The sequence below is a fragment of the Harpia harpyja genome, chromosome 6, assembly GCF_026419915.1.
Source record: "Harpia harpyja isolate bHarHar1 chromosome 6, bHarHar1 primary haplotype, whole genome shotgun sequence".
Lineage (NCBI taxonomy): Eukaryota > Metazoa > Chordata > Aves > Accipitriformes > Accipitridae > Harpia > Harpia harpyja.
In genome coordinates, this window is record NC_068945.1 from 57424630 (window position 1) to 57437684 (window position 13055).

The 13055-nt window shown below is 39.0% G+C and overlaps 1 protein-coding gene across 3 annotated transcripts in view; it reads left to right on the forward strand.

The window, feature by feature from the left end:
• Positions 1-12638, forward strand: part of RSBN1L (round spermatid basic protein 1 like) — a 55837-nt gene extending 43199 nt beyond the window's left edge. For all 3 annotated transcript variants that reach the window (XM_052788968.1, XM_052788967.1, XM_052788969.1), the window contains 3 exons: positions 1602-1769; positions 6931-7039; positions 7140-12638. In XM_052788968.1, the coding sequence (XP_052644928.1) occupies positions 1602-1769; positions 6931-7039; positions 7140-7796 (934 nt within the window). In that variant the 3' untranslated portion in view covers positions 7797-12638. The remainder of the gene's footprint in view (positions 1-1601; positions 1770-6930; positions 7040-7139) is intronic.
• The last annotated feature ends 417 nt before the right edge of the window (positions 12639-13055 follow it).

Below are 13055 nucleotides of genomic sequence, written 5' to 3' on the forward strand. Positions count from 1 at the left end.
GAGGAATAACCCCCTGCACCAGCACAGGCTGAGGACCAACTGGCTGGACAGCAGCCCAACAGAGAAGGACTTGAGGGTTCCGGTGGATGACAGGTTGCCCATAAGCCATCAGTGTGCCTTTGTGGCAAAGCAGGCCAGCAGCCCATGGGACAGGATGAGGAAAAGCACTGCCAGGAGGTTGAGGGGAGTGATTCTTCCCCTCTGCTCACCACTGGTGAGACACATCTGCAGTATTGTGTCCAGTTCTGGGCTTGGCAGTCCAAGACAGACGTGGGCATACTGGAGCAGATCTGGTGACATAAAAGGCAGGCATGGGAGAACTGGGATTTACACTTGAGAAAAGAAGGCTCAGTGGGATTGTACCAATGTGTTTAAGCATCTGATGGGAGGTTGTAAGAAGGACTTTCTTCAGCAGTGCTCAGTGACATGACCAGAGGTAATGGGCACGAACTGAATTACAATAACTTCCATTTAAAACAAGGAGAAAAAAAAAAAAAAATCACTGTACAGATGGTTGAACACTAGGACAGGTTGCCCAGAGAGCTTTTGGAGTCTCCATCTTTGGAGTTGCTCAAAACTTGACTGGACGTGGTCCTGAGCAACCTGCTCTAGTTGAGGGAGGGAAGCTGGACTACACAGTCTCCAGATGTCCCTTCCAACCTTGGATATGTTACGATTATGAAGAGCTCTTGGAAGAATGTAACACACTATGTTGGCTCCAGGTGACCAAGAAAATGGTCTTGTGGCTCTGTTCCCGCTCTGTGGCGTTCCCTTCACTTTCATTAAACCCCGAAGAAATAATCTTTTGCTGCTTCTCATTCCCAGTTCTACAACATGGAACTAAATACACATACACATTTCCCAGCGGTTTGGTAGAAACATGAATGATGAAGAATGACTTCAGGGACAATTGAAATGTATATCTAACAGTCAGGAAGCAGTAAAGGCCAGCAATTCCCTGTCAGGGGCTGACCATGGTGGGGCCCAGTCTCACAGTGCCTGAGGAGGGTAGGTAGGGGAGACCTGGCGTTTGGGGACTGGATTCAGCCCACACTCCAGTGTGTCAGGGAAGTGTGTGGTGATGGAGCAGGTCTGAGGTCAAGCCAGCAAGTGAGGATCAGGTCCGGTGACTTGCCAGGCAGGTCCATCATGACAAAGCCCTCCTGAGGCCAAGCTGGGAAGCAAGTCTGTGGCCCAGCACACCTCTGGCTGAGGTAAAGACCAGTGCTCTTGCAGCATGGCTCAGGCCAGGACTGAAGGCCCAGGCCTGGGCTTAAATACAGCTCCTGGGCTCTTTGTCTGGGTTTGTGGGTGGAGACTGCAGGTGAGGCTGCTCACTCATTAGGGCCTTTTAGTGCACTCAGGGCCCTGATGCTGTGCTGTTGTGTTTTGGTTTTTTTTAAACTTTTTTTTTTTTATTGCATAGGTGTTCTGATTTTTTGCATAGCTCATTACACTTTTAATTTGCCCTAAATGTTACTGTTTTTTCTCATTTGACTACATGGTCTTACTGAAGGGAGAAAAACAATCCTATTGGCTATGGTGGAAGTTAGGTAATTAAGAGAAACTTCTGTATCACTAATACTGTTTTTCTTATACAGAACTACCAATGAAATAAAAAACTTGCAGTACCTACCTCGAACCAGTGAACCCCGTGAAATGCTATTTGAAGACCGGACACGAGCCCATGCAGATCACATAGGACAAGGTTTTGAACGGCAGACTACAGCTGCTGTGGGAGTATTGAAGGCTGTGCACTGTGGAGAGTGGTATGTGTCAATTGCCTTACCTAGCTGTTTGAAAAAATATTTGCCTGAATTTCCATTTATAATTGGTAGAAGGAACACAGAATAGGTTAATCTAGTGTTAGAGATTTAACGAAGACTTAGTAGATACTGGCCTTCCCCCCACCCACCCCCATCTATGTGCACTAGATGTGTTTGTCTGCCCTCTGCTACATTGCATACAGTTGTGCTGTGTGGTTGAAATGAGAAAGGTGCCTTGCAATGACACTTTAATCTATAATTGAGTTGCTGTAACTGAGTTAATGTTAGATGTAAAAACGCCTCACGCTTTGTTTTGCTTTAAATAGTGCATATGGACTGACGTGAGTTTCTGCCTCAGGGGTGCACGTCAAGACTTTCTGGCAATTCTTTGTGTTGTCTGGAGATGAGCAGAATTTTTATGCTTCCGCTTCAAAGTTATGGCTGTTATAAACCTGATTTATTTATGGTAGATCACCTAGAAAGAACCCTGTCAGAGATTGTGTGATATTCTTTGGTGTCTGTCTCTGGAATTCCCATATGAGATTCAGGAAATGAATGTATCTCACTTACAGCTGTTTATATTTTAGGCAAATAAAAAGCCTGTAATCATGGGCTTCCTGGCCCAGATCTAAAAAGCATTTTTCAGGATCTTCTGATCCTGGTTTGAGAGAATGACCTTAGTTTTGGAGGTTACCTTTGAATACATAAACACTAAAAACACCTTTTCCTCTTTGTATCTGTCTAGAAATTAGAAGAGTGAAATCCCTTTGGATGAAATGATGCAAATTTGTGTTAGAGTGCATGAGTTCATTGAGATAGAAAATTGAATACTTGCTGTTGGGGAAGAACTGCATTGTTCAGATGTTAATGTGTTTGTATTATGGGCTCTGAGGTTTTGCAGTTCAGTTCCTCTGCAGGTTGATGATAGCTGAAGCCTTAAACTTCCTGCTTGCTCTGATTGTGAGAAGCTGGAGTGAATTAAGACTGAACAGTGGTAGCAGGGCAAGAGCTGAGATACTGTGTAGATCTGATTATCTTAAATTACACTTTGCACATATACGAGTGAGAGAGAGACTCAAAGCTTTATCAAAGAAAGGAAAAAAAAAACCCCAAACAAACCAAAGAAAACCCTACTCCCCAAACTTCCGTGCCTGTGGAAATTAATAAAAATTTAAATTGATAGTAATTTAAGTGTCTGTGGGAACTTCCCATTCTCATCCTATACCTTCATAACAAGATCCTCTTCCCTTGGAAATCATTACATGTTCATTTACATTCTAAAACCAAATTTTCTGGCTTTTTAGATCTAAACCATTATCTTCTCTGATACGTTGGAACTTGTGGAAAAGGGTGTCTATGCAACTTCCATTAAAACTCCTTTTAAACTTGAAAAAATGAATGGAATCAGTAAAAATAAAAATTGTGTAGAATAAAAAGTGATCTGAAAATAGGCAAAACTAAGCAAAACTGTCCAACAAACTTAAAAGTACTTCAAGTACTTTTTGAAAGTTTTGGGCGGGGGGCGAAGTAACTATCAGCACTTTACTTCAGTGTAAGGACTGAAAATTTATCTTTTAATGCAGAATAAAAAATTTGGGACTGATATATGTAGAGGAGGAAAATATGTAACACAATCAACACAATAAAAATTATGTGTTTCAAGCTTGGTTTGGCCTCAGTGATAATTTCTCCTTTCCCTTTCCATTTTTTTGCATAATTTTGAAAAGCCACATCACTGTACTTACATGAAGAGAACTAATCAGGGCTTAGGATAGTGAAGCATCATTAATTAATGTAAGACATTAAAATAATTTCAGATACTAACTTCACTGTAATTTGTAAGCTGTGGGTAGATTTATTTTAAAGGGAACAACATGCATGGAAGTTGGAAAAATCTGGTGGGTTTTTTGTTTGTTTGGTTTTGTTTGGTTTTTTTTTAAGTCTGTTTGAGTAGTTGAACAAAACTGAAAGTTGGAGATATTCCAGGGGTGATCAGGGCACTATGGCAGTAAAAATGCACATGTTTTAATGATGATATACCATATGTAAAATTCATGTGGTCTGTGAGGAGAAAACAAAGCAATTCGTGGACTTGCTGAACTGAGTTGTTAGTTTGTGTTTAGTATAAAAATGAATTGGGTGTGCAAAAAAAGCTTCATTATCAAGAAGTTGCTGTAGACTTTAAAGTGGGATTTATTTAGTAGTTGATAAGCATGAATGCTAATGTTAGGTAGGATAACTAGTGTCTTTCAGAAAAGACAGGAACAGAACTGTTGAAAGGCAAAAAGCAGTTTTGGGGGATAGAGGACAGAACTGGAAACAAAACATACTATTTGGAAGAACAAAACAATAATTTTTGCTTTCCTAGATATGACAGGCTCTTGATTTGAGATGTTTTGTAAAATTACTGGATTATGATTTTTTTTGTTTCTGTGAATATTTGCAAATTGTAGAAGAGCTCTGGCTATTGCTAGCAAACATTTTAAAGACTGCACTGCATTGAAGTCTGATAAACGCTGGTGTTGTGATCATGCTGATTACTTAATGCCATTTTTGTAGGTGTACCAAGCACGCTTTAGAACTTATGAAACGCCAGTGAAATTTTAAATTATGGAAACTTCGAAGATTTTTACGTGTGAAACTTGGGTGGGTTTTTACAGGAACAGCAAAAGGCACTTCATGGCATTGTTGGCAAAATTAAACCCCTCTATCCTGTGCTTCAGCAAGCAGCTTTTCAAGTTTGTGTTCCAGAGCGTGAAGTTGTTAGTGCTTCTCTATAGGATCATAGGAATTTGTTACATTATACATTAGGTCAGAAATATTCATGGTAAAACCTGTAGTCTTGAATCTGTTTTGAAAAGTTACAGCAAAAAGAGTCCAGCCCTTTCAAAGAATGACGTTAAAGAAAAAAATTATTGCCAAAAATAGTTCTAGCAGTGCTCTAGTAGGGACTTAAATGGATTTTTCTGAAGTCATCTTACAATTCTGTTTGGATTTACTGTCTTTTTTGGACATCTAACTGAACTACTCTGCTACTGTTTTGCATGGGGGACGACGTCACCCTCTAAACTTTAGGTTTTACAAAATATAATCTCAAAGTTGTGCTAAATATCAAATCTGCAAATGCAGAATTAAAAATTATCTGGCAATAATTTTTCTCTGTTGTGTTTGCAAAAGGAATGTCATGTTTTGTGATAGAGGTGCAGCACAGAGTTGGTAAGGCATACTGTTGTACATATATATAGGGGCTGAGGAAAGGAATGATTTAAAAGAATCACTGTGTCCTGTATAATAGGTAGAACAGAGTAGACACTGCTGTGAAAACATTGCTTTGAAGTTCTTTTAGTATGCAAATATTCTTTGTATTTATTTTAATTCTTAACTTCATTTGCAAATATTGTTAACTCCAGGTGCAGATACGTATTTAAAAAAACCCCCAACAACATATCTGCATTATAAAAAGTAGATTAATGTAGCTAGTATTTTTTTCTTTATGCCACTGATTAGAGATGTTTCTGTAAGCTTTTTTCCTTCAGTGCTTAAATCCTCTTCTGGAGTGCATAGACCAAAATATAGAGAGACATTTTAATCTTTGTAAAATTGAAAGTAAAATATGTTGTCTGAAAATTTGCCCTAGTGTGCTTTCAGTAGCTGATCTGGGATTCCCCCCCCCCCCCCCGAAAATAGCCTTAGACTGGTTATTTTTTGCTCTCTTGAGGTCATGACCTAAATAAAATAAACATGTCTTGTCAGTTTAAAAAGCCCAATGAACTGTACATGATTGCCTGCTGCTTAGAACATTAATAACCCCCGATATATATATATATATATATATATGTTGAAAGGCAAAAAGCAGGTTTTGGGGATAGAGGACAGAACTGGAAATCTAGAGAGAGAGAGAGATGATCATCTTGCTTTTTAAAAAAGGAGCGCTTGAACATCCATTCCGCTGTGAGCGGTGTCAGGCGGTTTTGCCGCATCAGCCCCTGCCCGGGCCCCGGCAGAGCGGAGCGTGTGGTGCGGCCCCCGCTGCGGCCGAGGGGCGGAGGTGGCAGGAGCGGGGCGGGGGGAGCCTGCCCCGTGGGCGGCGGGAGCCAGCCCGGCCCTGCGGGTGGCAGGAGGACAGGCGGTCGCTCGTGGTTCCTTCGGGCAGCACCTGTGCCCGCAGCCTGCGCCCTGCTGCCGCACTCCTGTCAGCCCTGGGAGGACTGTGCGGAGGGTGAAGGAAGAAAGTCATCAACCAGGCTCTTTGTGGCTGACAAATTTTCCTTGCAAAACCGCTCCAGCGTCAGCTTTATCTTACATAAATGAAATCTTCGTCTCACCATGTTTTTAAAAAACTTTTTGAAAACTAAACATCCCTCAAAACCGAACACATGCAGCTTGGTTCTTCAATGGAAACATACAGAACTAAGTTTGGCTTTTAGATCAGAAAGTGATAAGGATTGTGGCTGTTACTGCCTTTTGTTAGCTAATTCTAGATAATGTCTCTATAGGAATTACATAAATGGTGTACGTTTCTTTGGGGGAGATGTGGGACGAGGTAAATTCTCCTAACAGTTTGAATATGGAAACAACCCCAAATTCAGATTTTGCTCTTCTGTAGCTCTCTAGTGAGCACAAACAGGAATGTATTTTTAAGGGACGTTTTGTGGAGGATGCCAGTATTTGCTGCTTACTAGCATTGTGGCAGCTTAATGTAGATTCAGCTTTACTACTAACTCTGAACAAGGTGTTTGAGGCTAAGATACTAAGCAATGTTTGCCATAATACTAGTCAGACTGCTGCATGCTTTGAGGTACCTGATGGGTGTATCATGTTAGAGTGTTGACAGAGCCCAACGTATCTGGGGCATCTGTCTTTCAGCATCAAAGCAGGCAGAAGTCAATTAAAGATAAAAATTAAAAATAGTGAGTTTTGTTGACCTTTCATGGCTGCTTTTACTGCCACTTGTAAAGAAATTGTGGTTAATTCATTTAACCAGTTTAATGAGGTTATGTCTGAGAATTAGCTGGTTTAGTTAACCTTTTTTCTTCAAAATGTATGTTATGCTACAGTTGCTTTTTTTTATCATTTGCTTTATCCTTGCTTGCAGATTTTCTTTATTATTCTCTGTAGCATGTTAGTTTCAGCCTCTGACTGTGCAATTCTTACTCTTCTGTAGGTCTGAGCAGCCTCGTATAACCAAAGATGTAATTTGTTTTCATGCTGAAGACTTCTTAGAGGTAGTTCAGCGAATGCAATTAGATTTGCATGAGCCTCCACTCTCACAGGTAAGCATGCTATGAACTGTTGATCAGGTGTCCTTTTAGGCCTAAATCAGCGTTTTCACCCTTTTTCTTTTTTTTTTTTAACCCCCCTTTTTTCCTCCAGTGTGTCCAGTGGGTTGATGATGCAAAACTTAATCAACTGCGAAGGGAAGGCATTCGATATGCCAGAATTCAGTTATTCGATAATGACATTTATTTTATCCCAAGGAATGTTGTGCACCAGTTCAAAACAGTTTCAGCTGTGTGCAGTTTGGCTTGGCACATCCGGCTCAAGCTGTATCATTCAGAGGAAGAACTTTCTCAAAATACAAGTACTGTTGAAGCAGGTACCTCTGCAGACCCCAAGTCTTCGGTTATTGGACTTCAGACTGACAGCAGAATTTGTACAATGAGCAAAAATACCTCCGAAGACACCAAATTTTCAGATGCTCTGCAGATGAAGTATCTGCAGCAGGAATTTATGCCGATAAAACATGAACCTATTGCATCTCACCGAATAAAAGAAGAACCCATGAATGTTGATCTTGCTGAAAAGACAGTGGCACCTAATGACGTTGGGGGCCAGAATGTTCAGACTAGGTTGGATCACGTTGAATTGACGGCATTTAAGTTGGAGATGGATTCTAAATTTGAACCTGGCAACAAGGACTTACAAGGCAAGTTATGCCCTGGAAGTCACATACATCCAGATGATACCAGACAACATAGTTCATCATATCCAAAACTGCATGGACAAAGAGAGGATGATTTTTTGTGCTAAATTTGTATATATGGTTTTAAATTCCTTTTTAAACTTAATGATGTAATAATGTAAAGATTCATAAATTCTGTGAGGCAAGTTTGTGACTTGCCTTCGCATCTGTTACAGAAGATAGTTATGTAGCTTTGTAACATTCCTCAGTGCCTGTCCATAACTGTGAAGTATCAAAGCACTTAGGGCCAGATGCACTGTAAACACTGCAGGTTTAACATAAAGAAGTCTTTAAATAATTTTGAGTTGTAGGTTTTAGAGTAGAGCTGACATTTAACATATATATTTTTTGTAAGATGAGCCAGAATTCTTTTTGACAATTCCAGGCTTTTCCATAGAGCTTATTTATACCAATTTTTTCATTTTAAATGTGTCAGCACTGTAGTGTAAATATCTTTTTTAAAAAAATCTTTTTAGTGTGATTTATACTGAAATGTGAGCCGCTTAATAAAGGTTCATAATAACAGATTGGTTTTATTTTTGGGTCTGCAAAAAATAATTCAGTTAAACTGCCTCTCTAAATGGTTATGTTTCTACCTGCACTAATGCATAGGATACCCTTACGCCATTGTGGGGTGAGCAGCTGTAGCGAGCTGAGGCTTTCTTTGTAAATGGAGATTAGTCAGAATGTAAAATCAGTCCTCCCTTCACAAGATTCCTTACAGTTGCTCATTAAAGGCACTCCGCAGACTCCTGCTGTCAGATGTTAATATGGAACAGAGAGGCAAACCTGCCGCTGTTGTGGAGGACAGTTGGACACCCCCTGGGCTCCAGGAGCGTGATCAGTAACTGTGTGCATCTCTCTAGATGAGCTGGTGCAAGGGAGCAAACTCCCTTCTACCTTTGCCTCTTCCCCTGCTCAAGCCACAGTTAAGGCAGTTCTATTTCACGTTAAAACCCCCCCCCCAAATTAAGTCAGTTAATCTGACTAAAATTAAAACAAAGAATATTTAAATGGTAACTTATCCACCTATAAAGGCCTCAACTTTAGTAGTGACCTGTAATTGACAGAGACGCATTTGGATTTGAATTGCTCCCTATGCCGATAGCGCCAGGCAATAAAAATGCTTGCCAGTGTGTCTAGTAGGAAGATTCCTCATGAGTCCCAGTTTGGAAGCAAGAGTTATTTCATTAAGAAAATAATAGTGGTGTCCAAGTTAACTGTTCGCCTCTCTCCCCACCTATGGAATGCTTGAATTCTCTTAAGCCATGTTCTGAGGGAAGAGGATTTCAAGGCTAGCTACCATCTGATGTGGTAATGGCAAAAACTGTCACTGAACCTACTTAATTCTTTGTGTAACATATTACTGTATAGTTCAAACACATCTGAATGATATTTCTTTTTCAGGTAGCTACAAATAGCAGTAAACTGCCCTACAGCCTGTCCTCCAACTAAGTATTTAAAACGTAAGATCCTAGGCCTGTTGTTATTTCCAAAGGCCTCTGTATCTGTTTTTTTTTTCCTTTGTATTTTTTCCCTATAACTTTCTGAAAGTTGTACATCCTTATGTACCTACTTTATAACCTTTGCACTTAGTGATCACTTTGGCTTCATTTGTAGCAACAGAACAATGTGATTTCCAGGTGATGTCTAATTCAACTACCTGAGGCCCTTTTGTTGCAAATGTTTTTTGCTTATAGGTTGTTAAAATTCAAAATGTTACTGCGTACTTACTCTGGCACTAAAATCAGCCATTTAATGGATGAGTGCCCTGATTTCTTTAAGTCTAAAATAGGTCTGTCAAAGAATTATTAATTAAATCAATATTTGAATTATTGAATATTATTCCTACATAGCCATAATTACGTATTAGAGAAGCAATAGAAGCGTGAATCTCTTGGATGTGGCTAATATATCCTTAAGTCTTACTGCTGTTTTCTTTAATGCTGGCTAAGAGATTACTACCAGTTTTGCAGCCTCAGGGATCTTGCTTTCCCCTCATGCCATGAGCAAATGATTTATGTGTGACATGGTAAGTTATTAATCTAGAAGATTCTGATTTGACAAATTAATTGGTTCATGTAAGAGTTTGAGCCTTCCTGATAGTAGAAATGTGGTCTCAGCTCCTGTTGTGTTTTCTGGATTATCTGGAAACTTCCACCCATAATCTCTTTGGCTTTATGAACATCTATACACAATTATGTAGCCTTCCATTCCTGTTCTCTGTGCCAGCCGTTGGAGAACAGTAAAAGAGAAGAGCTGCCAGTTGTAGTTTGCACAAATCGTGCAGCTTTCCACCTGGGTTAGCAGAAGGCTCCAGCTTTATCAATACCATCCTTGCCAGATACTGCTCTTTTAAAACAAAAACACCCCCCCCCCCCCAACAAAAAAACCCAAACCATAAAACAACCCAACTGTTTAGTTTAATTAAAAAAAACCAAACCTTGTTTGTATGCGGGTGATCCATATGCTGATCATTCATTCTGGTTCAAGTTTGTTTGGGTTTTTTTCTTTAATCTGCCAGATTTTACTAAAGTAAACCCTTGACAGCAAGCAACTTCCTGCATCATAGGCCCTGTCCAGACTGAAAAAATAAATCTTTGAAAATGGTTTAGCAAACAGACTTTACACTTAAGAGTAAAACTTTGTTTCCTTTTGAAGACCTGCTCAGTGGTCTTGGCTGGTCATGGCCTCAAACTTCTGCTCAGGTTATGTCTTGGTTCTGAAATTTTTCCTTTGAACTGCCTACATCTTCAACCTATTTTTTTTCTTTTTTTTTTAATCACTTTCAGAATTTTAAGAGATTAAAAAAAGTGGCAGTTTTTCCATCTTTTATGCATCCTTTATTTTTGACTTTTGAGGCAGACTAGATTCTCATTTTTAGACAGAATTCCTTGCAGACAGAATATAAACAATACCGGGATTACCAATGGCTATCAGAACTCCCTTTGTAGTCAAAGGTGTAGACAGTCTGGGTTGACTGGCTATATTAGTGTGTACTTCTTTCTTTTCTTCTTTTTAAAAAAAAAAAAAAAAAGTTTTTGTCCTCTACTGTGGTGTATTCATTTTGATGCGGTTGCTCTTTAAGAGGGGAGTACCTTTTCTGAGAATTTCAGCTCCCAAATTGTTCATTAGTCTGACAACAGTCTTGCTTTGGTTTCACGTGGTCCTATGCTATAACCTTTATTCCTACCGCATACAAATTCATATTCAGACTTTGCTTCAGCAATAAATGGTTCATGCCTTCTGATGTACTGAAACTAGTCTTTGCTTATTGCTTGTCCCCCCTCCCTGGATTTCAGTTATATAGAAATCTGTTATTTCGGCTGAAATCTCCAGTTTAGTTTTAGTTGTCTCTCTTGGCCCTTCTGCAGATTTCTGCAAAATCTGCTTAAGGCCTATTGCTTGTACTGCAATGGTATTGACATCTGTGCGTTTGCAGTGGTGTTCCAGTTAATGACATGATGTGCAGAAGTTTAGACATGTTCTCCTAGATACTGGTTCCATATTTGTGGGTAGCAAAGAATTGCATTGTTAGTGCTGCTACCCAATAGCTTTCAAGATGGTAGCTGCTTTTTTTTTTTTTTTTTAATTACTGGATCTTTTGCATTTCACTGGCAACTGACTTCATGTGTTACATACAAGTGTTACTCAGTGTTGTGTCATCCCCCAGCCCTCCAAATGCCTGCAAATTGACTCTTGAAACAGCATTTTCATTACAGGTACTGCTGGCATGCAGATTTTCCCTTCCTTGTTACTATAGTGAATATTTCAATACTTCTTTAACTGAAATATTAATTCTATCTAGTATTAGAAATAAAGTATTATTTCAGAGGGTGATGATTTAAGTATTCATCTGTGAAAGAATTCCTTGGTGATAAATAAAAATGATTTTTAAGCAGATATACATGTGCACAGTAAATAAGTTGGCATTGCAAATGATGTAGAAAATGGAAACATAAACCAGTAGAATGCTGTGAAACAGATCTGAACATTACAGATCTGGAAAATTGAGTAAGTCTTCCAAGAAACACAGGACTGGTATTCATTGATCAAAATGACTGTTTTCTAATATCTGCATGTGAATAAGGATGCTGAATTGATTGAAATAAATCCGTGTTTTCTCCATGCTCCTTGGCAAAATAAACTGTTGTGAGAGAGTAGGCTACCACCTGACCCTACTACGATGAAAACTGTACTAATTCTGATAAAGAGATAAAAAAAAACTTTGCAGGCTTCTCAAGTGTAATTTTACTCTTTTTTTCTAGTGGTCAGATGTGTAGAGAACCTGGTCTTTAGGCAGACCACTGCCTGTTACCTTACTGTGAATGTAAACAAGTTGGAAATGGAAAGGACAAATTTTCACTGACCTATGCTTTGCTGTGAATGACACTGTTGAGAATGTTTTCTTTGATTGTGAGTCACTGTGTTCAACTGATATTTTATTACTTTCTCAAACGGATGAAATGCACTTTAAAAACTGTATAATAGGCGATACTGATATTTTGTGCAGATCCCACTGAATTTGCAGCATACATGGGAAGATTTGGGAAACTTTGATTCCCATCAGTCACTCAATTTTTCATAGAAATTCGAATTATTTTGTGTTCTGTTCAGAAGCAGCAGCTTCACAATATCTAGGTTGCTATTTCTATTAGAATCATCAGGGATACTGACTTTGCAGATTTAGTGTATTATATTCTAGCCACTGTTTTTCTCTGTGCTATGATGCTAATATTTCCTCTGCTTTGGAGCCGTGCTGTTCTTGAGTGCCAGCTAGACATTGATCTTCTCATGTTCTGGTCATGCTGATAGATGAGCCTACTGATGAGGGCATTAGTCCTTTAATATTTGGTGTACAGTTATGATAATCTGATACAAACATTGATTAAAACAGCAGTTTAAACTTCTATTTTTATCAAGTTTGATTTTTCAATAACTATTTTGATACTATGTTTTCTCTTACCAATTAATTTCCAGTCCACCGGAATGAAAGGGCAATGTTTGGTAGAGCTTAGGCCTGTGTTTTAAGGACTATGCTTTTTATGGCTGTTGTTTTATCTGGTTGTATTGAGACAAAATAGGGCAGTTAGCTGAGAAAGCTATTCCCTAAGTATCTCAAGAAGAAAACCTTGAGAATTAGACCTGTGTGTGTAAGACTAATGTAACATAAGTTAAGACTGCTAAAGCTGTATCCTAGGCATGTAGTAATACTCAGGTATTTGTCTAATCGATGCAGTTGAGAGCTTTTGTTAATCTCGGAAATGAAATTTTTAGACTAAACCCCATCTTTTAGCAGTGATTTCTTTATAAACTTCAAAAGGAAC